Source organism: Stenella coeruleoalba (assembly GCF_951394435.1).
Source record: "Stenella coeruleoalba genome assembly, chromosome: 18".
Lineage (NCBI taxonomy): Eukaryota > Metazoa > Chordata > Mammalia > Artiodactyla > Delphinidae > Stenella > Stenella coeruleoalba.
In genome coordinates, this window is record NC_137164.1 from 7785969 (window position 1) to 7809272 (window position 23304).

General features: G+C 50.0%; 1 protein-coding gene across 1 annotated transcript in view; it reads left to right on the forward strand.

Moving 5' to 3' along the window:
* Nucleotides 1-1336: 1336 nt before the first annotated feature.
* The window catches only part of B3GLCT (beta 3-glucosyltransferase), a 109274-nt gene continuing 87306 nt past the window's right edge, over nt 1337-23304 (forward strand). Inside the window, exons 1-3 of the mRNA XM_079903327.1 lie at nt 1337-1582; nt 15340-15389; nt 21610-21649. Of these exons, the coding sequence (XP_079759453.1) occupies nt 1510-1582; nt 15340-15389; nt 21610-21649 (163 nt within the window). The 5' untranslated portion in view covers nt 1337-1509. The remainder of the gene's footprint in view (nt 1583-15339; nt 15390-21609; nt 21650-23304) is intronic.

The window sequence follows — 23304 nt, forward strand, 5'->3', positions numbered from 1 at the left end:
TTTCCCTCCCAGATCAGTGGTGTTGACATGGGGCCACAAACCTTGGCTCACCGGAACAAATGGCACTGTTTGCATTCACATAAAATGGAAAACACACAAACTATTCAGTTCCCAGTTTTAAGATGGCAACATAAACCAGAGAGAGAAAACGCTTTGTCTCCAGACTTCCTTTTAAAATACTCGTAGCAGCTGTTGTAAGGACAGATGACCATACTGGCCTCGTGCGTTCAAGGTTAAACCTCCCAGTGAGCATTCAAGTTTATTAGTCTCAGAACAGCAAACATTCATTCAGCACCTGCTTCTCTATATTCCCCACATTGTACTGGTATCCCTAGGGCCTGGGACTGGTCTTCATGCAATGTTTAGCAACTGGGTGAACGTTGCATGTCCATGTGGAAGATGCTGGTGTTCATGGGGTGCCTGGTACACTCCTGGGCACAGAGTGGGCATCCAAAAAATATGATGAAGTATGAATGAGAACATTGATGTGACCTTCAGGAGGTCACGGTCTAAACTCAGGTGAGCATTAGCACTTGGTCCCGCCTCCTTCCTGGGAGAAAGAAGTGTGTCAAGGCTTGGGGGAGGCAGAGCGGGTGCAGGACCCTCAGAGGGGGCTGCAGTTCTTCCTCTGTAATTGCTTCCTTTTAGGCCACCATCTTCCCGGCTGGGGAGGGACAGTCACCTGGGGACAAGAGGGACTTTCCAAAGGAGGTTTCTGTGGTCCCTCCACTCTTCTGCATTTTAATGTAATTTATTTTTTATCAGACTTTTGAATAAAAGTCCTTCCCTCTTCCATTATGGTGAACACTTAAAATTACATTTATACAGAATTACGTTTACACAAATTTCTATTAAAAGCCAAATTCCAGGCCTAAGCTATTGGCCAAATTCCATTAACAAAAGAATATGAAGTAAATTAGTTGAGCTGATTAAAAGCACCTTCATCAAAGTAGAACATTGGTGCCAACGATGTTGAGTTGAATTATTGATTTTTTTAAATATAGCAGATGGTACATTAGCAGGGAAGAAAAGTGATTCTCCTTCCCCTCCTCTGCCGCCCATTCCCTCCCCCCGCCCCCCCCCCCACAACCGCTTCACTCTGGGGATAAGAAGGGGCACTAGAGACTTACTGGCGACCACGGAAAGGGAGGTGATGGAGTAAGGTGGGAGCGCACGAAGGCAAAGGATGGGGCCTAGGTGAGGGAGAGGAAGGAAAAGGAGGGGTGGAGACCGCAGGGAGCAAATGTCAGATGCCTGGAAGGAGGGCGCTGTTCCCGCAGAGGAGCGGCCACCTCGACCCGCACCCCGGCCGCGAGCCAGGCGGGCGCTCCCGATACTGGCCGCCAGAGGGCGCGTCCGGAGCCGGCGCGGAGCTGGGGGAGGGAAGAGGGGAGCCGGCGGAGGAGGGTCAGCCGCGGCGGCAGGGGCGGCGGCGGCAGCGGCGCAGCTCCGTTCTCCGCGCGTCTCGCGTCCCCGCGTCCGGACAGGGCGCGCAGCCCCGCCGCCGGGATGCGGCCGCCTGCCCGCCGCGGCCGCCGTCTGGCGCTCCCGGCACTGCTCTCGCTGCTCACCTGCTCCCTGGGTAAGTAGCGGGCGGCCCGGGCGCGCACGGGAGAGGCGCGGGCTCCCCGGGAGCAGCCGCCCGCGCCCCGCGTCCGCGCCGAGGGAGACGCCGGGCGGCCCAGCCCTGCCCCGCGGGCGCCCGCGCCCCGCCGCGCCCACGGCAGCGCCCTCTCGCGGCGCCCCGGCCGGACTTGGCTCCCCCGGACCTTGGGACCCAAGGGTGCTCCTTCCCGGCCCCTTTCGGCTCGCGGGGTCCCGCCGCCGCCGCGGCCCGACTCGCGTCTTCCCGCTTCCTTCCGCTGCGAGCCGGCGGCCAGCCGGCCGGCCCGCGAGGGCGCGGCGCCCACCCCCACAGGAAGCGCGGAGTGAACGCAACTGCGAGAAACTTTGGATGGAGGGAAGCGGCGGCCGCGGTCCGCCCCCTTGCCTTCCGCCCGCGCCCCCTCGGCCCCCCCGGCCCCCAGCGCGCCCGGCGCTGGCGGCAGAGGCTGGAGGCGGGCGAGCTCCGTGGCCCAGGTCCCCGCGCGCTCCGTTGAGCGCCCCGCCCGCCCAGCCCGCGAGGGCGACCGGCGGTGCCCCCGGGGCTTCCTGAGCGGTCTCGCGGACCTGCCCTGGTCCCCTCGGCTGGGATGCCCACCGGGCACCAGCCCCTTCTACGGATTCCTTGACCAGGAAGGGAGGACCGGGTGTCCGGCTGGGCCTCCGTGTATCGGTCGTGCCTCTGGGGAGGCCGTGGGGAAGCCTTCCAGAATCTTGCGTCTTCATGGGGGAAAATTAGAGAACACTTCTGCAAACGGTGCTGTCTGCTGCTGCTGTAATGCCCCTTCCGTTTTTTCTTCCATGCTCCTCACAAGAGCGTGCTCCCCCCCTTTATCATAAAATAATGTGATGAAAGTTTTTAAAAAAAATCATTGCAATTGACTTTCACGATGAGATGTGTTCAAGTTTGGAGGAAAAATTATTCCTTTTCAGTGTTCTCAGGGTTGTTGTCTCTTTTATCCCAGACTTTTGTGTTTCCAGCCTGTTAAGAGGCAGTAATTTTCAGATTTTTAGATATGGCAGACTGGTGCAATTTAGAAAAAGACATAGCGTCATTGTACACTGCTGTTTTGGTAGCCCACCGGACAGCCGTTTTGATTTGGACTTAAATTCTCCGAATAAGGACTTTAACCTGTGTACCCCTGGCATGTATATAGGAGCTCAGTAAGTGTGGGAAAATCGAGTGAGATTAATTGGTAATTGTTCAGATGCGTGATTAAGTAACAATGTAATTAAAAATGTTTGGGCACCTTGGGCAGAGAAGGCTATAACTGACGGTGGGGAGCAACTGAACTTGGCGGGGATCTGCTTTAGTGGAAGAAAGAGTTGCATTGCTTGGGAGGGGGGCGGGCAGCCCTGGGAGAAGGGGAGGTTGGAGGGGTGGGACAGGGGCTAGGGGACTCCTGGCTGCATCAGTTGGCCTGCTGCCTAGACGTTTTGCAACTCACCAAATGGGGTGGGTGGTAACTGAAATTGGTATTCTATTTATAGCCCTGCACTTTGTAAGATGTACTGGGGATATAATATACGTATATAATATATTCACTATACAGGCTGAAGTGCACACTTGTGTTGCTATGTGTATGTATTTTTCACTGCACGTAAGGGAATATCTGCACTGTCCACACTTGGTGTAAGGGAGTATCTGCACTTTCCACACTTGGTAACACATTAAAGGACGTAAAGAATGAACTAAAATGTCCACATATTTTTACAGATGTCTGTTAGCCTTGTGAAGTTGTCTTAGGATAAGCACAATAAGTAAAACATAAAACCTATTAAGAGTTCCCCGGGAGACATTTGGCTTTGTGAACTAGCTTTCATGGGTTGGTACAGAGAGGAAACTGTATTCTAGGTCTGAAGTAAATCTTGAGTTCCTTTTATTGAGCTCTGCTTTGATGTAGTGGAGGGGCACCAAGAAATAAAAAGCTGTGGTACTCAGTCTTTTTATATCTTGAAATCAGGGTTCTTGGACTCTTGCTGAAATAGAGAACATGATAGGAGTTCCAAGGCATGTGAACAATACGGACAGAGTAAAGACACCTTAAATATTCCCTTATAAGGGCTGGGTGGGGGCTGACTGTATATAGTTTAGTTTTCCCACAAATTGTAGTATATTCATTTGAGCTTTCAGAGAAAAGTCAATATAGAACGTGTATCTTAAACCCATACAGTTATACAGACAAAATCCACTGCAACTTCAGTTCTGAAGTCCAAAGCTAGTACTAGCCTCAGAAGATTTATTCATGCCTCTAGGTCAGCCACTGTGGCTTCTCGTTGCCTTGAGTCTCAGTTTTCTCATATAAAACAGGAGGCATAGACTAGATAAAATACTAGAACTTTGCCATCTCTTACAGTTTTAACTGATTCTATTGTAGCAGAATCTGCTATCTGCCACTCCAAAACCCTTAGTTCCTTCTTTTCCTGGATGAAAAACCTCTTAGATAATCAGCACTGTTACGGACTGAGTTGTGTCCTTCAAATGCCTATGTTGAAGCCTTGATCCCCAATATGACTGTATTTGGAGAGGTGCCTTTAAGGAGGTAATTAAGGTTAAAAGAGGCCATAAGGGTGGGGCCCTAATGCAATAGGACTGGTGTCCTTATAAGAAGAGGAAGAGATGCCAGACAGGCTCAGAGAAAAAAGGTTGTATGAGGACACAGTGAGAAGACATCCATCTAAAAGCCAAGGAGAGAGGTCTCAGCAGAAACCAACCCAGCTGGCACCTTGATCTTGGACTTCTAGCCTCTAGAACTGTGAGGAATAAATTTCTGTTGTTTAAGCCCCCCAGCCTATGGTTTCTATTATGGCAGCCCTAGCAAACTAATAATACAGGGGTAAGGGGAAGGGTGTAGGAGTGGTAGTGGTGGTGGTGGGGGCAGTGTGTCTAGTGGACATTTTTCATTGGCCCTTGCAAACAGCGGTAGCCAGTGAGCTATCTGTAGAGCTCTTTGGGTGCGTCTCTTGGTAAAGCTTCTTAAAGGTGGCTGACCCAGCTGAGATGCAGGTCCTCTGCCATTGTTTCCTTCCCATGGCCTATTATGTGAATCTAATGGCTGGAGCTACAGTGGCCATCTTGTGACCACGAGGTGACCTTGAAGACAGAAGCCAGTAGTAAGGATGGTAGAGCAGAAAGGATGGTACCCCCTGGGTGCAAGGTGGATGTGGGGCACTGTGCTAGGCCAGCATTGCCTATTTCCACACTTGTATTGCATTAAAGAAAAAAATCTGCCTTGTTGAAGCCTCAGTTGTTGGTGGGGGGGGGGTTATTACATGCAGCCAACCCTAATTCTAATTGATGCATCTGTGAAGAAGCTTATTTGAACCGGTGGTCAAATAATAGATGTTAACGTTTGTCTTTCGTATCCCTGTTTCTACTCTGAGTCAGGATTATCTCTCTTAGCACCTGCCAAAATTAGGGATGATTTTTCATTCTGAGCCAGGTCTCGCTCTGATTCTTTTCATTGCAGTAAGCCAGACATTTTAGGGCCCCAAGAGTCGCACCTGGCTCCAGGTTGGTCTGTGTTTTTAGTTGGACTTTTAAGCCCTCCGTTTACTTCCTCAGCAGTACTCAGGTATTACTGGCACAGATTTTAACCGTCTGGATGGATCCCCTGTTGTCCAGGTAGTCCAGGCCCCCCAAGCTGGCATGGCCGGCTTGCTCATGGACTTGACCCAAGGGAGTTGGCCGGTGGCCAATAGTCAGGCTCTGGGGGGGCGGGTGGTGGAAGGGGAGGGAGGAAGAGTAGCTGTTTCACGTGGGGGTGGGGGAGGGGAGGAGATGTCCTGACCCTCTTGTTAACTTCTTCTGAGGGAAACACTGTGCGCCCAGTACTTGAGCAGGTCGTAATTACTGATCTCATTTGGACCATTAAGGGCCAGGTGTTTTGCTTTTCATTAGAAACATTATAAAGCAAGCCTCATTTGCAACTGTTACCCGTTTTGCTTCCTTGTAGCATTACAGGTAGTCCATCCTGGTGTTGAGCAGATTCTTGCTGAAGAACGATATACAGGAGTGCTAATTCCATCTTTCCAAATATAAAGGAAAAATGATGGTGGGTATCAGGGGCTTATCAGACCTCTTATTGGTCGAGAGTCTCTCTTAATGTCACATTTCAACCGTCTGATCACTAAGCTCCTCCCAAAGAAAACAGATTCAGTGTAGGTGCTGATTTGAACTACTGGAACGTGTTAATAACTTAAATAGTATTAAAAGGAAGAGCTGTACTCACAGTTTCTTCATCTATTCCGAAAGTGTCGAGTACTGTCTACTATGTGTCAAGCCCTGGGGTTGACAGGGCAGGAAGGAGACCCATCTAGTCTGTCCCTACCCTCGTGGAGCTCGCAGTCTTGAAGGGGACCTTGAACACGAACTGCACCAGGAGTAGAATTGCAGCCTGCCCGGTGCTGCGGTGACGGTGTCCAGGGCTCTGTGCTAAGTGTTGCGGGGACGGTTGTGGCTTTTTACCTGGAGTCTGGAGCAGTGGTTCCCAACAGGGGGCCATCTTGCCCCCCAGGGAGCGCTTGTAGATGGCTTGTAGGGGCTGGTTTGGCAGGAGTGCTGGTGAGTGGCCTGCAGTGCACGGGACAGCGCCCACCGCAAAAGAGTCGATTATCCGGTCAAATCATCAATAGTGCTGGGCTGAGAAACCTTGGAGTTGCCTGTTTTCTTTTTTTTTTTTTTTTTTGCCACATCTTGCGGCTTGTGGGAACTGAGATCCCGGACCAGGGATGGAACCCAGAGGGCCCAACCTTGAAAGCCCGGACTTGTAACCACTAGGCCACCAGGGAACTCTGGAGTTTCTCAGGGAAGGGCATCAGAGCTCAGACCCAAAGGGGAAGCAGAGATCAGGTACCTGGAGGGAGGGAGGGAGGGAGGAGGGGAGCACGCCCGCAGGGGCAGAGCTGTGCTGGAGGAAGCTGGTGGAGAAAGACAGGACTGGAGAGGGGAGGGGCTGAACGGTCAGTCGGGCCGCTTATGCAGGGCTGTGAAGGCGAGGGGAGGAGTTCTGGGCTTTGCCCTTAGAGTGGTAGTGGGTACTGCAGGGTTGTCTTAGGAGAGTGACAGTGATTTGACTTCCATTTTAAGAAGCTCACGCTCGTTAGAACAAGGATGGGAGGGGCCCGTGTGGACGTGAGGGACCAGCGAGGAGGCCACGTGAGAGCTGATTAAGAGTCTGGGGCGCGGTGGTTGCCTGGTCCAGTGGGCTGAGAGGAGGGTCAGGGATGTCATAGGTTCTTGCTCTGAGCTGTAGGTGGAGAGTGCCTCTGTTTACTGATACAGGCACTGATGGAGAGGGACCAGATTTAATCAAAAGAAGAAATTTTTTATTGTAGTTAAATATATACAACATAAAATGAATCATTTGAACCATTTTTAAATGTACAGTTCTGTGGCATTAAGTACCCAGATGGTTTTCTAAAATTTACTTTTAGTTTTAAGGGGAGCTGAGGAGGATGAGTTCCATTTGGTCAAGTTGAGTTTGGGGGTGCATGTGAGATGCTTAGTGGTGGGCGGTTAGTTCTGCGGGTCCGGAACTCAGAGGAGAGGTCAGCTCAAGAGAGATTTGGGGGAAATTTGAGTTTTTTGTTTGTTATTTTTCTTCCTTTTTTTTTTTTTTGCGGTACGCCAGCTTCTTACTGTTGTGCCCTCTCCCGTTGCGGAGCACAGGCTCCAGACGCGCAGGCTCAGCAGCCATGGCTCACGGGCCCAGCCGCTCCGCGGCATGTGGGATCTTCCCGGACCGGGGCACGAACCTTTGTCCCCTGCATCGGCAGGCGGACTCTCAAACACTGCACCACCAGGGAAGCCCTGTTAGTTTTCTTTCTTAAAGAAGAGAGCGTTGATTGACAACATAAATTTATTTAAACGTTTACTCAAAATGTATGTGTACTGAAGATTTGGAAGAAGTTGGGGAAGCAAACAGTCTATCTGTAAAGCTGATATGATGTAAAGCTGTAGGTTTAGACAAAACAAATGAGTTAAAGTACCATCAAATAAGATTTGAATGCATCTCAAGTATAGCAATGCTGGTCTCTCCAAGGGATACGACTTGCTTCCACTCATAAAGGAATATTTTATGATCTGAAGAGGTGATGTGTTTTGGTTTACATCATTGCTTCCCATAAGAAGCTCAAGGCCCTTTGCACATCACGCTGAATTTATCTTCTCCGGATCCTCGAGGGTGGATATGCAGGAGTTTGCTTTTCATTTATGGAATGAAGGAAGTAAAGGAAGATAAATGGCTAAAGCCTGTCGGGAGAAAAGCCTTGTTCCGTCCCCTTGAGTGCCAGTCTCCCTGTCCATCCCAGTGCCTGTCAGACTCCAGCACATACGGGAACACCTCAGGGTCTTAAAGAGTCCCCTTTGTTAAGGTCTCCTTTGTTAAAATGCAGATTTCTGGGTCCCAGCCTGAGAATTTTCGGATTCAAGAGAGCCAAAATGAGGCCCCATGGTCTGCAGCTTTAATAAGAGGCCAGGTGAGTTGTGTGTGCTGGCAGGTGCAGAACCCTTCTCAGGCCCCCCTGGCCCAGGTGTAAACTGGGACTGTTACTGGGCGATTTTCCTGCAAGTCTGTAGAAGGTAAAGGTGATTGCTGGTTGCTTTGTCTTTAAGCTGAAGTCAGGAGCTGTTATGGAGAAAGCCAAGCGTGGAACTGAGGCCTGATATTCGGCAGTCAGGTGTTCTGTCTCTTTGGAAAGGGAACTAGAAACCCCAGAACTCGAACTCAGAAGTCTTCCTCTGGTTCCGGCCTCGTTTGGCAGATTTATAGATGCTGCTGGAGGGACTGTAGTGCGTGGAGCACGAGTCTCAGAAACAGGAGCAGTGCGTTGTTGGAGCAGAGATTTTTGGGTAATAGACAGGTGAGTTCCCAGAGGCGCTAGAACATCTCAGGCTGCGGATGCCGCGGATTCAGTGGCACCAGCAGGGGTGCTTTTTAGGACCGGCTTTTTACGTTATAAAATTAAGATACCAAAAGTCAGGCATAAATGATCCTGACAGTTAACTGCTGAGCGTCCTCTAGCAGTGTACAGGAACTGGACGGAGTGCCGACTCCCTTGGGTTTGTGTATTTGCTCTCCCGGAGCCCTTGTGTGTGTTCTGGAATGGGCCGTGTGATGCCCCTCACCCATGACTCCGCCTGTGGAACGTGCTTTACGAATCTCTCCCCAAACTCTGAGTTAGAATTTTCTTGTTTTCAGATCCTGAGCGGCATATGGGTTTTCGTATCATCTGTTTAAATGAGATACGAATCAAAGAAGCCAAAGATCTTTTCCTTCCTAAAATATATGGTTATTTCCTTTTTCTTTTTCTCCCTCCCATTTACTGTCCTTCCTGTGCATATGCTTACCCTCTGGCACATAGAATATATTGGTCCTGGCAAACGTCGTTTCCAAGTGAGGAAAAATCTGTATTCCAAGCTCCACTTTCCCACTGACTTCTATGAGGAAACGGGGGACGTGTTTCAGACGGAGCGAGCCCAAGCGCGGGCAGCCGTGGGCTGAGTGTCGCGGCTGTGTGCTCCCTGCCACGCCTCTCGTTACTTCTCCCAACTGGCTGCATCCTTTGTAAGTGAACCCATGGAACACCGCAGAGGGGTTCCCGACACGGAATGCCATCCACCTCTCCACCTGCTGTGGTGGCAGAATTGTGCTGGCGTTGTCCCCAGAGCGGCACATCTCTTTCCCTGAGAGTTTGCTGTTGGTACCTGGCACCTGAGCAGACGGCTCAGCTCCAGCTCTTCCCGTAGGCCTGTACAGGGAGGGAGGCAGAAGCTCCCAGAGGCCTCGTTGCTGAGCTGCTCAGCGGCAGGTTGGATGGCGCGTGGTGTGGCAGTTAAGACTCCATGTGTGAACAGGGTGCTGCGCTCGTCCTCGGGGTCACGCGGGACCCCCGCAATGCGGCGTCTTCCCTCGTTCTGTGGAGCTCTCACGAGAGGGCTCCTTCAAAGGACACCTTGAAAACGCCTTACACGCCTGCCTCCTCCTCTCTGCCTGGCCGTGCCTTTTTGTCTCCTTTGCAGTTCTGCCCCTGAGATATCGGGGCTCCCCCGCCCCCGTCCTCCCCGTCCAGCCTTGCGCCCTCAGTTCCCTGGCTCGTGGACACACTGAGCGCGGAGGCTCCCCACGCCTCTGCGCCGCGCGGCCCCCTGGGGACCAGGCTGCCATGCGGTGTGGCCACTTGAGTGCCCGGCAGCACCTCGGGAGATTGGGAACCAGACTGCGTTTTCCCACAATCCGCTCACCGCTCGTTATACTCCAGCGTGTGACGGGCACCCCAGTCTGCCCGCCCCTCGGATCTGAAACCCGGAATTACCTCCACTCGTCTCTCTGCCCGCTCCTTCCCTGCCCTCATCCACCTGTAGGGTCCGTCTCAAGGTCTGGAAATTCTGCCTCTTCAGTATCTCCAGCTCCACTCTCGGTCCCCACGTCGCCCTGCGCAGGCGCTGCCTCGTCTTAATTCAGTCCCTGACCGCTCATTGCCTGGCTCCGTTACCCTCCCAGCTGGCATGCGTGTGTGTCTTTCTTTGTCCCTCCACAGCCCACCCCGCACGCTGCCTCTGGGAACTTGTCTAGGGCACACACTTCCACATGGCATTCCCCTCCTTAAAAGCCTCTCAAAGCTTCTAATGGCACTCAGAACAAAACCAGACTCCCTAGCGCTAACCCCTTTCCCGTTGGCCCTGTCATCCCCAGCCTCACCTCTGGCCCCAGTCACACCCTCCCCCCCAGCTGTCCACGCCCGGGTCGCTCCCCTCCCCCCGGCTGTCCACGCCCGGGTCGCTCCCCTCTCCCCTGCTGTCCACGCCCCGGTCCTCCCCTCCCCCCGGCTGTCCACGCCCGGGTCGCTCCCCTCTCCCCTGATGTCCACGCCCGGGTCGCTCCCCTCCCCCCGGCTGTCCACGCAAGCCCCGCGTTGAGCTTGCTGCCCTGCTTGGTCCTTTGCCCTCCCTCTTCAGGGGCTCCCTTGGCAGTGCCATTAGAACAGCTGCCATCAGAGGGTGCCCATCTGCACTTGGTCGTTGGTGGAGAGACTCGTCTGTCATGTGAGACCATCAGCTCCTTGGGGAGCTGCTCATTCATCTTCTCCCGGCTGCTGGCATGACACGTGGCCGTGACACATGCAGCCACTCTTTGATTTTCTGTTGAACAAACAATAGCATAGATGAATAATGATGGTGACAGTAGCTGCTAACACCCAGAGCCTCAGCGTGTGCCAGGCCCCGTTCTGGGCCCGCTGCATGGGCTTCACCACCGGATCCTCAGCTGCCGGCAGCTGGTTCTGCCCTCTGTCCTCGGCCCTGCGTAGGGATGGGCCCTCCATCCTGTGGTTGGGTGCCCCCTCCTCCCCCCGACATGTCCACAACCCTGGAGACAGTGGATTTGTCAGAGGAGGATGAGGAAAGCAGGCCCTGCCCCAGTTCCTGGACCAAGCGTGTTTGTTTCTGTTCCCTCTGCTGCCAGGGATTATCTACAAAGCAGGTAGTTGGAGCAAAGTAAATTGGCTGCAGACCTTGCATCCTGGAGCTTCAGGCCCCCTTCAGAGGCGCTGTGATTAAACCTGGAAGCCCTAGGGAGCTTGAGTCGCTGGGGGCAAGGCTGTGCCGCTGAAACCTGTTCAGTGAAGTAGGTCGCAGCGAAGAACGGACCGGGGGGAGCCCTGGGGGGGGGGGGCCTCCAGCCGTGGGCTCCCAGGGGTGTGGTGAGCTCCGATCTGTCCGGCCTGGCTCAGATCCCTCCCTCCCGGCTTGTGTGGAGGACCCACGACCACCCGGCCCCACCTCAGTTGATCGTTTGTTTCCTCTTACAGCAGGGCCACTGCCAGCACCTCCTGAGCCTTTAGTCTATACTGAGCCCTCGCTGGACACTTTCCGCCTCGTCTCACTTCATCCCGGCAGCTCTCCTCCGAGGGGGTCATTTAACGTCTTACTGCTTTCGTATTTTGGTGTTTAATTTGGTTTCTCTGATAAACGTTACCGGGAGAGCTTGGGAGGATAAGTCCGGCACAGGAAGGAAACGGGAGTTAGGAGGCGCAGTCGCCTTCCTGCCTGGGCTGGTCCTGCTCCCTCCCTTCTTCCCTCCCAGGAACAGAAGACCCCGTAGGTTAGTGTTGCTTAAGTCATTGCAATGAATTCCTCTCCCGTTTTCTCGCACTCGAGGGCTGGGCTGGCCTATGAATCCTAGGCCCAGGTGAGCTGTACAGTTTGATTTATCTCTCGGGATAGGTGTGCTAAGGCACATTAGCTGGCTTGAATCATTTAAAGTTCTCCTGAGAAAGGTCTTATTTCTGTTGCCTGCCCTGATTTGCACTTTAGATACAGTTCCCTGCAGCGACTCACAGGAATTCATGTTGAAAATAGAAAAGGGAAAATGACTTTTAAACAGCAGTTTGGCATAGAAGAGCTTGATTTACCTTCGAGTATTCCTCCAACTGCGCATCAAGGCCAAGCTTTCAGGAGTAATTTTTTTCCCCACTGAACCTGGAAATTATGAAGCCAGACAGCAAACACGGAGCCTCAGGGCCCCCCCTCCCCGGCCCCCGCCACGCTCTGTGAGATACCTACTCTGTGCTCTTGTTAGCCTTGTTGAAGGTGACAGGTCTTTCTTACCTCACTTGCTAATTTTTCTTACTTTCCTCCTCTGTCAGCACCATTTCTCCTTCATTTCCACGAACTGCAAAAGCTGGCATTCTGTTGGTAGGAATTCTGTAAATGATTCATTATTTTCAATTTGGATTTGTTAATGGTGTAGCATATTCTGTGCCTTCAAAATGCATTTGGTTCCTTGATGATTTCTTTTGTTTTATTTAGATTATGGAAATGCAAAGATAAAACCAGCTAGTATTTTTTTTTAATATTCATCTAATGGGGATTATCTTGCCATATTATGATTTGCTCTTCTGCCTGAAAGTAACGGTATTTCTTATGTTACTGCTTTAAATATTGTATAATTTATTTCCATCGTGGGAAAAAGGAGTTCTTAATTTCACAGCAGAGTGATAGGGAGAAATATGTTTTGTTTCCCTTTTTTTAGAAAGATATTTTACCATTAGGCCGGTATATTTTTGGAGAGAACTAAAATCTAGTTTACCCTTCCCTCAGTGCAGCCTTGTCTGAATAAAAGTATGGTGTCTTTATTCCATAGAGACAGGGAGGATTTGTGGAATTCACTTGATATCAGGGGAACATCTTTCCTCTCTGTAATTTCTACTTTAAACAGTAACACTATCAACTAATATTAGTTGCTTATTTATGAAAGGTTATGTGTTAGTAATATTTAGAACCAACACCAACTAAAGACAGTTTTTCTTCAGTACGGAGTCTGTGTTTTGAAGGGCAGGGGCTTTTGTGTTGACATACTCTTCTTTTTCACATAGCTACCGGGCTTGGCAAAAAAGTGAGGTGAGACTAACCCTGGTTATTAGCTGAGGGGTCACTGAACTTGTTAAATTGGGAAGATTATTTTTCTTGATAAAAGAGGAAATTCTAACCCAGAGAGCTTTGACTGTCCATGTTTGGAATAAGGCATCGATGGGTTTGGGGAAGATGGATTTTTGAGTATCAGGTCCTACATTAGATTGACCTTAGTTTTTATATCCCGCAAGTTGCTACAGTGTTCTGTTTTCTGGAATTCTGTGATGCTGAGTGGTGTTGATGTGTTGCAACCTTCCTGTATGATGTTTATTAATAATTCTATTTTGGGGGCTTCCCTGGTGGCGCAGCGGTTGAGAGTCCGCCTGCCGATGCAGGGGACACGGGTTCGTGCCCTGGTCCGGAAAGACCCCACATGCCGTGGAGCGGCTGGGCCCGTGAGCCATGGCCGCTGAGCCTGCGCGTCCGGAGCCTGTGCTCCACAAAGGAAGGGGCCACAACAGTGAGAGGCCCGCATACCGCAAAAAAAAAAAAAAAAAAAAAAAAAAATTCTATTTTTGAGACCTTCTTGAGGGTTTTAAATGTGCATGCTAGTTTAGAGATAAACAAAAACAGAATATTAAATACCCAGAAGCAGAATTTAAATGGTGTTTGAGGTTAAATCTCTCCTCTCTTCTTAGAACTTAATGAATGATTTGGGCTCTGCATTTGCCTTGGCGTGTGTGTGTGCGTGTGTGCATAAAAAGTGAGAAAGCAGATCATACCCTAGTGAACATAAATTAAATGGGGGCACTAAGCTCTTTTGTTCTGCTGGGTTGGCCATGTTCGCTGTAAGGAGGAGACAGCCCTGAAGTGACGGATTGGGAAGATTTGCATTCATTCGTTCAGTCACTCATGTGGGTAAATATTTATTGACCTTCTTCTGTGTGCTGGCTGTGTTCTAGATTTGGGGGCAAACAGTACATAAAACCACATTCCTAAGGAAGAAAAGCCCATATTCCTGCCTTCATGGGGCTTACATTAAACTAATACATAAGACAAGCAGTAAACAAATAAGTATATGTTATGTCAGTGGTGGTAAGGGCTCTGGAGGAGAATAAAGCAGAGGCAAGGGAGGGGGCAGTGGTGGGCTTTTCTCTCGGGAGCCACATCCAACACCTGCTGGCATCTCAGCTCCCACAGAGAGGTTCATTTGTATTTCACCCTGCCTTCTGAAATGTCATCCTGGAGGTGGGAATGATTAAACCACGTTAGTCGTTTGCCTCTTAGCGTGAATATGTGTTAGATTATCTCCTTTGAGCAAATGTTAGTTGAGAGAGAATTTGAGGTAGTGGATGTCTGGGGATAGGGTGGGAGGGATCAGAGGTATCGGGATGGGTGGCGTTGTCTCCTGCTTCTGAGTAGGACCTCCTGCTACTCAGGGACTACCCCCAACCCCCATGGGGCTTGCACTGCGTTACTGCTCCTTGGAATTGCCTGGCCAGCCCTTCAGTACCTTCCTGCTCCATGGCATTGCTCGTTTTTTTCCTGGGAATGCTAATTGGAGAAAGCAAACTCTACGAAATGCTTTCCTCTTAGCTTTTCAGGAGAAGTGCACTGTAAAATTAAGGCGTTATTCTTCGTCTGGTTAACCTTCCTGACCGTTTGGTTTATCACTTTGCTTTCTATTTTCCACATGTTACTGTCAGGTTACTATTATTATGATTTTTAATGTGGAGCCTGGATGTGTCTCTAGGGATATCTTTGTCTATTTACATGCTCCGACTCGAAACATTAAATCATTCTAAATGGGGAATGATTCTAATTCCTCTCGCTCCCCTGGCCCCATGGCTTCAGCAGGGTTCTGGTAACGCTCCCCTGCGTGCCTGGAGCAGTATATGCAGCGCGCTGCTGACCCGAAACCGCTCAGACGGAAAGCTTGCCCCAGATTTAGCTCTGCGGCCCGCCAGGCTCCGGCGGGGATGCGAGAGTAGGAATTTGTACTTCTTCCTGCTCGATTCTCAGCAATTCCCCTTTGCTTCAGAAGGCACCAGAATCCAGGTTTCTAAGAAGTTGTATTCCACATGCATCTATCTTGTGGTTTATAGCTACAGACACGAATGGTATACTCAGATCCTATCTCCTTTGATGTAGTATTTCCTTAGCTGGTAGCCTAAGCATGTTGCCTTCACACCGATGGATAATCTTAAGTCTAGAGAAAGGCAGCCTGCGGTACTAGTTTGTAGCAATTGCAGGTGCTTTTAAAAATGAGCAAAATTGATCGTGTTGAACTATGATTTTTTTCCCCATTTGAAGTAAAACTGTTGACAATGAGAATGAACCCTTATTGCTGATTTTAATGTAAAAATGTTTCTCTCTTTTTCCAGCTTTTGCTTTGGTTTCTAAAGATGTGAAGAAGGAGGTCAAACAGTCTAAGGTACGAATTGTAAAGTCAAATCTATTCCTCCTGAGATTTGTCTGTATTTTCTTTAATAGGAGCTGTAATGATTTCATCTTTCAATGAATTAATGAAATGTTGGTTAACACAGATTTTTGAACCCAAGCAGCAACTTACAGATAGGTTTGCTTTAAAAAAAAAAAAAATCCTTTAGAGTTAAGGCAGATCCACTTGGTTTGAAATTTCATTTTAAGAAAAAAGGTGCTTGGTTACGAAGCTAGACATTTTAGAAGTCTTGCTTGGATACCGTAGCTTTCTCCAGTCTTACTGCGTCTTAACCTTGGCCTTAATTTTCCCAGCCTGTGAAAGGATTCTGCTGTGTGAGGGTCACAAGAGCCTGAGTATCCCTCACCTTGAAGGTGGCACCGTCTGAGAGGGCATCCTGGGGACTGGTCAAGAGACCCCAAAGGTGACTGGCAGGCTCCTTGCACAGTCAGAACCCGAAACCAAGACGTGGGGGACCCATGGAGAGGGGATAGCACGTTTCCAAATCTCAGAGCTGCTCCTTTGCCATCATTGGTCGCATTCAAGAACTGCATCTGAATTTTACCATTTGGGGTTGCGTTAGATCAGTTTAGCATATGAGAGAGAGAATATTTTAAAAATATGTTTTTTTTTTTTTCTTTTTTTTGCGGTACGCGGGCCTCTCACTGCTGTGGCCTCTCCCGTTGCAGAGCACAGGCTCCGGACGCGCAGGCGCAGCGGCCATGGCCCACGGGCCCAGCCGCCACGCGGCCTGTGGGATCTTCCCGGACCGGGGCACGAACCCACGTCCCCTGCATCAGCAGGCGGACTCTCAACCACTGCGCCACCAGGGAAGCCCTTGAGTTGTTTTTGTCACTTTAACTAAGGCTCAGTTGACTGTATTTTTTTACCTCGCAATTTAGTATAAAAGCATTTTTAAATAGAATCATTTTTACCATCAGAGTATGATTGTGCTAACTATACCGTGGGATCCCTAAACGCGAATAATAATTCCTTACGGTCTTAAGATTCTTTGTGATTAATAAAGCATTTTCAGGCATTTCATTTAACTTGATTTTCTCAGTGATCACGTTATTGCTAAGCAAAGCGGACATTCCCATGGAGAGCAGAGAAAATTTGCCCTTGGAGAAGTTAAGTGATTTGATCGAGGTCACATGACTGTTAAAAGGTGAAGTTAGAATCCAAATTTTCAGACTCCTTGAATTTTTCACACTGCAGTTTTGTATTACATTGTCACGTGCATTGCCACGTGTGTGTTTGGCAATGATGAGGCTCATTTATAATGAACTTAAGGGTTATTAATAGGGAATTAAAATTTTGTGTAATAAATTTAGAAATTATAGCCCATTCTTTCAAATGGAGGTTTTTACTAATCTTTTCAAAAGAGGAAATATATATATATATTTGGCCTTAAATACATATATAAATAGAATAGAGATAAGGTGAGTCCTATATCTTAGTGTCATGTTTCATGCAAAAGTAGTAAAGCCCCTGAAAAAGGCCATCAACCCCATCTGTGCTTAGGCCGCAGAGCCGAAAAGCCATTAATCCCATGAGGAGCGGCAGTGATGAAATGTCCACTGTAGCCCATACCCAAGGCTGGGAGATGGAGGAGAATCAATTTGTCCAAGGTCGTCTGTAGATGAACCTGAGATAGGAGTTAAGGCTCTTTCCAATAACCGCAGGAATCCGGGATTATCATTCGTTTATCACTCTCAGCAGAGCTGACCGGGATCTGACACTGCTGCGCAGAAGGCCGCCTTCCATCCTGCTCACTGCACTGCTCGCCTTGGTCAAGGGCTCTGGTTCCCTAGAACTAGGCCAGCCCTGCTCGGGGCTGGGGTCCTTCCCCAGACGGATCAGATTCGCTGGTTGGCATCTGGTGGCTTTGCACCAGAATCCCGAGGCTGCCAGTGCCCTGTCATCCTGCCCGGGGCTTGCCCTCTGGCCCAGGCTCCCCTCCTGGGCTCCTGGCCCCTGGCTTTTGTCAGATTCTGACCCAGCCCAGCTTTCCGTGGAGCCTGCCCTCCCAGGTTGGGGCTCAGGCTGCTACCTCAGCCAGGCCACCAGACTGTCTTCCAGTTGCACTTTTGCCCGGCCTTACATTCTGTGCTGGCCTGTGGTCCTGGACCCTGTGGGACGTAGGCTTCGAGCCGGGCTCTGGAGCCAGACTGCTGTGGTTCACGGCCCTCCTACAACCCTGAACCCCTGCGGGACTCAGCAAACCTCACTAAGCTCAGCGTCCTCGTCTGTAAGACGGGGTAACAGGACTGCCCTCAAAAAGCTGTTCTGAAGATGAAGTGGGTGTGTGTGTCCGTGTGTGTCCACCACTTAGAGCAGTGCCAGTTCCTGTTTAAATGTTGACCTGCTCTAACAGCAAGAAATGTCTTATGCAACCTTTCAAGAGGTACCCACACAGATCAAAGTAACGGAGGAGCCATAGGCCTTCCTGCTTTTATCAGTTAAATGTCTTTTATGGTGGTTGTTGACTTCATATGAAGCGGATGATGAGGATGATAAAAAGAGCAGGAGTTAATAATTACTGAGCATTTGCTTTGGGCAGACATTACGTCATCTAACGAAACCCTCACAACAACCCTGGCAAGTAGGTCTTGTAATTGTGATTCCTATTTCACTGAAACCGAGCCCTGAACTAGTGCATGGTAGAGGCAGAATTAGAGCACGGGCCCAGCTTACAGCTGAGTGTAATGATGACCACATCTGGTTCATTCATTTTATTCGAGATCTAGGGGGTGGTGATTGTTTGCGACCGAGTAGAAGATGCCAGTTTACGTCTCTTTCTTCTTAAAAGATGTCGTAACAAATTCTTTGAGGTTGTTTTATCTCCTTTTAATGAAGGATTTATAAACTGAGCATCGCATATATGGATTGCAAGTGTTGAAATCTATTGTGCCTTAAAAATTAAACCTGCACGGAAGGGTGACTTGGATTTGTCTTTTCCTGGCCAGGGTAGGAGCTGTCTGGGGGGTAGATGCCCTGGTAGCAAATGTCTTTCCTGTCCGAGTAGCAATCCCGTTGACTTAGAAAACTTTGACAGTGAGCACATTTTGATGGGTATTGATAGTCAGTGTCAGAAACATGGATAATAAAACAAACCGTGTGTTTCTTCTTGGCAGGAGCTAAGCCTTTTCACGAGGGAAGCTGGAGACAGAATTGTAAATGTTCTGTCAGTTCGTTCGTTTAGTCTCATTTTCTTTCTCAAAGGGGAAATTACTGAAGACCATTCTGGTTCCGTTTCAGTTCACCTCATTCAAGTATTTCTTGGATATTTTATTTTTACAGTTTACACGTCCTAGCTATTGTGTCAGGCAGTCGGAGCCGCAGTGCTTAATAACAGATAGAAAGCTGTGGAATTTTGGTTGATTTTCTTTGGTTTTAGCAGGGCATCTGGTAGAAAGTCCAGTTCCTGTTCCAGCTTGTTTAGTCTGGAATCGCTGAGTTCAGGATAGTTTTTGTGTTCTACTTGTGGATAAAGGTGACTTTTATTGTAGGTATTGCTCTTAGTGTACACTCAAAATATATTTCCATCTAATGACACGTATTTTCTGAAGAACGCCTCTGGACGAGGACCGGGCACGCGTTACCGGTGGGTGGAAGGAAAGAACGCCGGAAAGGAGACAGAGACCTGGATTTTAATCCTGGCTCTGTGGCTGGAATGGCTCTTGGAGGTTGGGCAAATCCTGTATCTTTCTGAGCCTCCCTGACTTGCAAAAGGGGAGTGTTGGATTGGATCATCTCCCGTGCTATTTTTAAAAAGTTGTGGTAAAATACACAACATAAAACTTACCATTTTAACCTTTTTTTGTGGTACGCGGGCCTCTCACTGCTGTGGCTTCTCCCGTTGCGGAGCACAGGCTCCGGACACGCAGGCTCAGCGGCCATGGCTCACGGGCCCAGCCGCTCTGCGGCATGTGGAATCTTCCCAGACCGGGGCACGAACCTGTGTCCCCTGCATCGGCAGGGGGACTCCCAACCACTGCGCCACCAGGGAAGCCATTTTAACCATTTTTAAGTGTACAGTTCAGTAGTGTTAAGTATATTCCTACTGTTGCACAAGCAGTCTCCAGAACTCTTTTCATCCTGCAAAACTGAACCTCTGCACCCAGTAAGCCACAATTCTCCATCCCCCTCCCCCAGCCCCCACCACCCTGCTTTCCATCTCTGTGAATTCAGTGGTCCTAGGTACCTCATGTAAAGGGAGTCATACCGTCTCTGTCTCTTCATAACTGGCCTATTTCCCTTAGCATAATGTCCTCGAGGTGCGTCCATATCGTAGCAGATGTCAGAATTGCCTTCCTTTCTAAGGCCGTTGTATGGAAGGACCACATTTTCTTCATCCATTCCAGTGCTATTTTTAAATCGAAAATCTCCAATTTTCCGTTATCCTCATCTGGCAGCCAAAGCTGTGGCCTGGCAAGGAGAAGGCAGCCTGGCCCCAGGGGAAGCCAAGGGTTCCCTCCCCAGTGCAGGCCATGCTCCTGGCCAGAGGGGCAGTGAGTCCACACGCACTAACCTAGGACAATAGCCTGGCTCTGCTTCAGCACATGTAGGGAAGTGGCTTGAGCTTTCCAGTCTGCTTTTTTTTTTTTTTTTTTTGGTGATACGAGGGCCTCTCACTGTTGTGGCCCCTCCCGTTGCGGAGCACAGGCTCCGGACGCGCAGGCTCAGCGGCCGTGGCTCATGGGCCCAGCCGCTCCGCGGCATGTGGGATCCTCCCAGACCGGGGCACGAACCCGTGTCCCCTGCATCGGCAGGCGGACTCTCAACCACTGCGCCACCAGGGAAGCCCTCCAGTCTTCTTTAGTGGCTCTTCTGAAAAGAGTTTTATCAGGATTAGGTAAAGTGTCACTTGATCCCGAGGTGCAGCAAATCAGTACGTAACTCTGAGGTTCTTCTCGACTCGGTGGTATTTCTGTTCTTGAGACAAAGATAATTTCCGAAAATGCTACCGAAGGTGGCCGCTCCCCTGTGTTCCTCCCCCCTCCTCATCTGCTGTCACGGTCCCTCCTGCATCCTAAGAGGACACGTCTCTGTGGCAGCGTCTTGGCTTTTCAGCTGTTCCGGTTTTGGTGATAAAGGCTCGCAACTGCGCTTCTCGTTGCAGTCTGTGAAGAAGATGGAGGGGTATTTGCCACCGTCCATTTATCATAATTATAGCATGTACCGTTGCGAATGGAAAGGGGCAGTTAGAGAGAAAATCCCTTCTTCCAGAGAAGACAACGAAAGTGGCAGATTTAGCTGCTGACACTCTGTGCTTTGTCAGAGAAGTCTTTGAAGAGCTCCTCCCTGATTTAATCAGGATCAGGTACTTCTGTGCTTACGTGCCCACGTCCAGATTTCTGCGTCTGAAGCTCTGCAGCTCTGAGACGTCCCTTCTGTGCTCATGAAATGTCATGAGCCCGAGGCTGACCCCCTCCACGGTCCTACTCAGGCCCTCAGGGCTGCTTCTCAGGTAGGAGAGAACACGGTGGTGTCATTCTTTTTTCTTTTTTTTTTTTTAGATGTACCACGCAAGCACAATATTTATTTATTTTCTGGCTGCGCTGAATCTTCGTTGCGGCGCGTGGCGTTCTCTAGTTGTGATGCACGGGCTCAGTAGTTGAGGTGCGCAGGCTTAGTTGCCCCGCGGCATGTGGGATCTTAGTTCCCCGACCAGGGGTCGAACCCACGTCCCCTGCATTGGAAGGAGGATTCTTAACCACTGGACCACCAGGGAAGTCCTGGTGGTGTCATTCTTGACGGCAGTACGTCTGAGCCCCCAAAATGTTAAATATGAAAATTAGTAGAGCCCATTTACCTGAGGAACACACAACTAGAATCGGTACTATCTCTGATATATTTGTAATGCTTAGCATTTACAAGTTTTTAAAATTAACCCTCCCAAGAGCATCATGAACCATCTTACTCGGGAAGAGCGAGCCTCACCTCAATTCAGTGACGTGCAGGATCACATCAGAGAGGAACGGCCCCATAGGAATCTTCTGCTGTGATGCAGAAGTATTGATACGTTGTTGCTGCCCCCCCCGGCCCCTGCTCGCCTAATTTTGGTCTCTTTCTTTAGGGAAGCATTTCCAAGCTCTCATTTTCAATGTCTACCCCCAAATGTTAATATGTACCATACATATGTATTTGGTGTATTGCTAGTTTTGTTATGTGACGAGATTTATCTTTTTCTCTTTTATTTAAAATACAGAATTTGGAGAAAAGTGGTATATCAGAGAAAAATGACGTAGGTGAGTAATGATTTCTTTTTTAACTTAAGAGTATGTATTCAGGTGTACTTCTTGTAAATTTATGTTTCAGTGAAGTGAATTTTCCTTTCTGATTTTATTTATGGGATAAATATTGTTGTCCAAATAGGCCGTCTTTGGCCCAGCCCAGTGTTTACCCTCATGAAGACACGGGGGGAGCACTTTTCAGATTGACATACTGGAAGTAACAGCTAATATGTTGGATTGAATTCCCTCGGCCACAGTTTACTGAGTTGCCAATAAGGACAGATTCCCATGCCGGGGGGGGCCGCTGTGAGGGTGCAGAGGCCAATGAGACAGAGGCTGTTCTGAGGGTGGCACACTTCGCGGGATGAAGGGTCAGCTGTGGCCTTTGCTCTTGTGCCCTCCGCTGGGAGCCGGGTCGCTGCTGCTGACCTGCAGGCAGCATGCCCGTCCCCTTCGGGTCAGCTTGGCAGCCGCGTCTTCTGTTAAAACATGGGGCAAGGCCGCTCCTGGCTGCCTTGCAGACACACTGTACCCGCCTCTCAGCCCATCAGCACTCATGTCTGCACTCCCTTTTACACACATCTTTCTCCCCATTATTGTGAGCATCTTCAGGGGTGTGACCACGAGTTCGGATTCGGTTTCCGTGGGCACCGGGCCCCAGGGTGTTGATGGGAGGGCAGGGCCGCGCCTCTGCGTGTTGGGTCTCTTCCTAGAGGGTGTGAACTTGATCATTGTCAGTCATCCCAGGGTGGGCCATGGAGACCTGGGAGGTGGGCCTTTGGACGGGGGAAAGGGACGCTTTCCTTCCTAGGCCCTCCTTGCCTGGGCCTGGGTTCTGAGGCGTCTAGAAGGCAGGAGAGGCCCCCCTCTGGGTGGCAGGGTGGGATGGACTGTGCTGGGCCTGGGTGTGCGGGGACCGCAGGGGGTGGGCTGGAGTCTTCGGATCTGAGAGCAGCAGTGTTTAAGGAGCCACAGGGGTTCATCGCTCTGCCTTCCCTGCATTACAACACCCTGTGTGGCTGAGCCTCTACTCACGGGAGGAGACTTAACCTCTGCGGCCAACCCTTGTGCATTTGGGCATTTGGCTGTGTGTTGATTTCGTGGGAGCTGGTGGGCCTCCTCGTAGTAAGTGGTTCTTAAATGAACAATGGCCCTGATCTGGAATGTGGTCTTGAACGTACCTGGGGAGCTGCCTGAGCAAGTGAATCTACAGTCTCCAAGGTGCAAATGGCAAATCCAGTGATAACTGAACTTGGTATCAGTTCATCTGAAAAACGACTCAGGGAGCTTACTTGCTTCAGTCTTAACGTCAGTCTACAGGACCGGGATGGTGGTGGGGCTACTAAAGCGGCCGTCCCAGCAGAATCAGTGCCTGGATCCTGGTCTCACGGTGCTCAGGGCTGGGTGACCGACTCCAAGCGTGGGGCAGTCTTTTTTCCTCTTTTGACTCATTGCCTAATCAGTACATTCACTGGGGACCATGGTTCTCACCAAGTACGACATCCCTCCAGTGGCTCTTCCTGTGTGTGTGTGTGTCCATCCCCCAGCCTGAAGTCCCAGGCACTTGTTATGCAGCTTTTGTCAGAAGACCATCACATTGATTTCACATCGGAAAAACACCAGCGTGAGATAATTTTTGACCGGGAGAGATTAATACTTAGTGGAATGGT